Genomic DNA, 4419 nt, shown 5'->3' on the forward strand with positions numbered 1-4419 from the left:
GTGTTCCTAATGGAGGTGTAGATTACATCTCACATTGCAGTGTTCAAATTTATAAACAAGGCTGCATTGGATTTCTGTCAATGCGACTCCGTGCAGCCAATGACCATGTCGGCTATCGGTATAATGCCTGGAGCTAAGTTTTGATTTGACAGCTCTAACCCAGTTCCACCTCCGACACTGCACAGACCATATCCGACCGTGCCTGAGAACATAATTAAATCGGGGAAGAAATGTGGATCAGTCTGTTTCGGTCATTTAATTCGTACGTTAGTCACACTCGATATATCAGACAGCACTGGTCCGGCATTGACTTAACTTGGGGGAATGATTGGTCTTGCCATTGAGATCTGGCATTTAATAAATTACACTGATTGACCCATGCTGGGAGCTATAGTAATTAACTAAAATGTGTTAGTCATGTGATATCTCATTTGCTCCAATGGGGGGCACTGCATCATTCGTGTGGGATGAAATGTTGACTTTTGACTTGTTTAAGGTTAGGGTTAGACATAAGGTTGGCAGTGTGGTTAAAGTTAGGGTTAAAATCAGATATTAATAGAGAAATTTTCAGAGTTTCTGACTGTGGCTATGGTAACTGGTGACGATCCGAGCTTGTGCCATGGCTCAGTGGGCAAATACAGTTTTGAAGTGAGCTGACGACCCAGGTTCAGTTGGTACTGTGACAAATTAGAATACATTTATTTTCATGAATTCTTCCTTCAAAAAAACTGTTTCTAAACTTTGACAAAACGCTCAGCTGGTGTCCCTGGCTTTGTCCAACCCTGTTTCCATAGTGATATATGTTACCTGTTTGTTTGAGTAAGATAATAACTTGATGAGAATGTCTACTCCTTTTTGCATACCCCTATTTGGAAACAAAGAATATGAAAAACAAATTCAAATCAATGGGTATCAGTTTAAGATGTATTTAGGGCCAAGCAATGGGGGGACAGACACACAGAAGGAGAGAGAGCTGGAGAGAGCAAGATAGACGGAGCGAGACAGAGTTTCCTACAAACAACAGGTGAGGTCATTTATAAAATGTATAATAATTTTAGCATTAATATTGAGAAATGTATGTAACCCAGTTTTTTCTAATCATTCTGGTTACATTTCAGATGTAATGGTACATTTTCAAACCTCTTGGAACACAACTCTAAACTGAGTGTAGGAGTCTCTGTTCAATACTTTAATCATATTTCCTTTGAATTTCACACTGATGGAAGCTTCTTTGTACCTCACCCTCCTAATCTCAGGTCAGTTCAAGATGTGTGTGTGTGTGTGTGTGTGTGTGTGTGTGTGTGTGTGTGTGTGTGTGTGTACCACGTGCAAAGGTGCATAGATGAGTGTGGTTGGGGGTGAACGGATGCTGGATAAAATGTCTGTCATGAATTATTATTCTCTTCACAGGATTCTACACACCTTCCTCATGTCTTCATCAGTATCACCTCATGACCAACTATATGACCTGGACTGATGCCCAGAGTTACTGCAGAGAGAAATACACTGATCTGGCTACAGTAGATGACATGGAGGACCTGAACAGGCTGATTACCAGTGCAAATAACAATACATTCTGGTACTGGATTGGACTGAAGAAGGGAGACTCAATGAAGTGGCACTGGTCTCTGGCAGGCAGACGTTTCTACAGAGAGGGTGAGACTGAGTTCAGAAACTGGGACACTGGGACACCACAAAATGGTAACTGTGCTTTAATGATTACAGCTGGGCTGTGGAACAACACCTCCTGTGATGACCAGCATCACTTCATCTGTTATGATGGTGAGTGTTACATACTAATGATGAAGCCTGTTCTAAGTGCTGGGGCTGCCATTGAGTTAAAACATAGACTCATAATAGCTTTAAGTTGTTAATCAGTTATTGATCTGTTATCAAATCAATGACAACATGTACTATAGATGATCAGTATATGATATTTCACTGGATATTTGTATTAATTATGAAATTTGACTTTTGCAGGAAAACAAGACACCAACCTAACATACGTCTTAATTCAGGAGAACAAGACCTGGATAGATGCTCAGAGTTACTGCAGACAGCATCACACAGACTTGGTCAGTGTGAGGAACCAGACTGAGAACACAGAGATAGATCAGAAGATATCACTGAGGGGACTTCCTGTGTGGATCGGTCTGTTTCAAGACTCCTGGATATGGTCAGACCAGAGTGACTCCTCATTCAGAAACTGGTGGCCAGGATGGCTTTCAACAGATCAGAGATACAATTGCACTATGGTGCATTCTAATCCTTCTTCTCCAAATCATGCTAAATTGAGAAATTATCCCTGTGATAACACCTTTCCTTTCATCTGCTACGGTAAGTTACCGTATTCTCCACCTAATCTACCTGATATTGTGATGACAGGAGAACTCTAATGTTGCCCCCATGATTCATTACTGTCATTGTGGGATTTTATTCTCTTCTTGGCATAGCTGTGGAGACCACAACTGCCCCCCTGCCCACACCCACAACCACGACTACCCCCCTGCCCACAACTCCCCCCCTGCCCACAACAACGACTACCCCCCTGCCCACAACTAACCCCCTGCCCACAACCACGACTACCCCCCTTCCCACCACCATGACTACCCCCCTGCCCACAACCACAACTGCCCCCCTGCCCACACCCACAACAACGACTACCCCCTGCCCACAACTACCCCCTGCCCACAACCACAACTACCCCCCTGCCCACAACTAACCCCCTGCCCACAACCACGACTACCCCCCTGCCCAAAACCTTGACTACCCTCCTGCTCACAACCACGACTACCCCCCTGCCCACAACCACGACTACCCCCCTGCCCACAACCATGACTACCCCCCTGCCCACAACCACAACTACCCTCCTGCCCACGACCACGACTAACCCTCTGCCCACAACCACGACTACCCCCCTGGCCACAACCACGACTACCCCCCTGCCCACCACCACAACTACCCTCCTGCCCACGACCACGACTACCCCCCTGCCCACAACCACGACTACCCCCCTGCCCACAACCACAACTACCCCCCCGATTATACACAAGACTGCCTCCCCGACCCCTGAGAAACCTCAACTGAAGAGACAGGTGGTGAGAGTGAAGATGACACCAAAGGATCAATATCTGAACATCAGCGATCCTGCTGTTCAGGACGCCATCTTAAAAGAGGTCAGTTTCCCCCTGTTCATGAAGAACCAACTCATTAATGATACAAACTGTACAGACCTCTTTTCTGGTCTGGATAAATGTATTTTGTGGATGACCTCCTCTCTGGTCTGGGTCCTAGTCTGTTGTGGCTGACATCCTCTCTGATCTGGGTCCTAGTCTGTTGTGGCTGACATCCTCTCTGATCTGGGTCCTAGTCTGTTGTGGCTGACCTCCTCTCTGATCTGGGTTCTAGTCTGTTGTGGATGACCTCTCTGGTCTGGGTTCTAGTCTTTTGTGGATTACTTTTTCTCCTAGGTGTGACCCCACTCTCCGAAGGTGTCTCAGGGAGAGTTGGATATGCAAAAACACATTTCCAATTCACACACTTGTCCATGTGTTAAATTGTTACAACTGCTCCTGCTCTTTCCCCCTGGCGCTCGAGGGCGCTAGTATCCCCAACATTACGCACTCCTGCCACCATCATTACGCACACCTACCTTCCCCCGTCACGAGCAATCAGCGATTATTGGACTCACCTGGACTCAATCACATCTGTCATCTCCACTATATCTGTCTGTTCCCCTGCTCTGTTCCCTGCTTCAGCATTGATTGTCATCTGTCTTTGCATACCAGTGTGCTGACGCTGTTCATGTCTTGTTCCATGTTTGTTCCTAATTAAATGTTGACTGTACCTGCTTCTCGACTCCAGCGTCGGTCCTTACAGAATGCTGAAACCCCCAAACGAAGCATCTCCGAGTGCTGGCTCTCCGGTTAGTGGGGGGGGGGGCGCCACCGATGGAACCGGAGGTGCCTAAGCCAGTTTGTCGGGCTGTCACACTGAAGCCGGCTGAAGATGTTCCTTTCCCCGGTTGGCTCGGAAGGCGCCAATCCCACTTCAGGCCTCAGCCGGATCGTCAGGTTTTTACACCCAGCCGACTCGTCAGGCTGCTACGCCTCCACTGGATCATCGAGCTCCCACGCCTCAGCGGTATTGACAGGCCTTCGTGCCTCAGCCAGATTGTCAGGCTCCTATGCCTCAGCCGGCTCGCCAGGCTCTCACGCCTCTGCCGGTTCGTCGGGATATCACGCCCAGCCGGCTTGTCCAGTTCCCGTGCCTCGGCCAGCCTGTCAGGCTCGCCCAGGTGGGACGTTGGGTGGCGCCCCTCGAGGGGGGGGGTACTGTCACGCCTGCTCCCACTCTTCCCCCCCTGGTGCTCGAGGGTGCCAGGCTCTCCAGCATTACGCACTGCTGCCACTGTCATTG

General features: G+C 48.2%; 1 protein-coding gene across 1 annotated transcript; it reads left to right on the plus strand.

Annotated features, from left to right (window-relative positions):
• The first annotated feature begins 1149 nt into the window (after positions 1 to 1149).
• Positions 1150 to 2722, plus strand: LOC115199212 (mucin-2-like). Its single transcript, XM_029761841.1, has 4 exons — positions 1150 to 1256; positions 1411 to 1782; positions 1981 to 2337; positions 2454 to 2722. The coding sequence occupies exons 1-4, from the start codon at positions 1220 to 1222 to the stop codon at positions 2720 to 2722; spliced, it is 1035 nt and encodes a 344-aa protein (XP_029617701.1). The 5' UTR covers positions 1150 to 1219.
• Positions 2723 to 4419: the final 1697 nt, after the last annotated feature.

This window comes from Salmo trutta, chromosome 8, assembly GCF_901001165.1.
Source record: "Salmo trutta chromosome 8, fSalTru1.1, whole genome shotgun sequence".
NCBI classification, from domain to species: Eukaryota; Metazoa; Chordata; class Actinopteri; order Salmoniformes; family Salmonidae; genus Salmo; species Salmo trutta.

Excerpts from the sequence above, each read along its gene's own strand:
- LOC115199212 (XM_029761841.1), top strand. The coding sequence starts at position 1,220 with ATGGAAGCTTCTTTGTACCTCACCCTCCTAATCTCAG. Across the intron at positions 1,257-1,410 it reads CCTCACCCTCCTAATCTCAG|GATTCTACACACCTTCCTCA; the intron begins GTCAGTTCAAGA and ends TTCTCTTCACAG. Across the intron at positions 2,338-2,453 it reads CTTTCCTTTCATCTGCTACG|CTGTGGAGACCACAACTGCC; the intron begins GTAAGTTACCGT and ends TTCTTGGCATAG.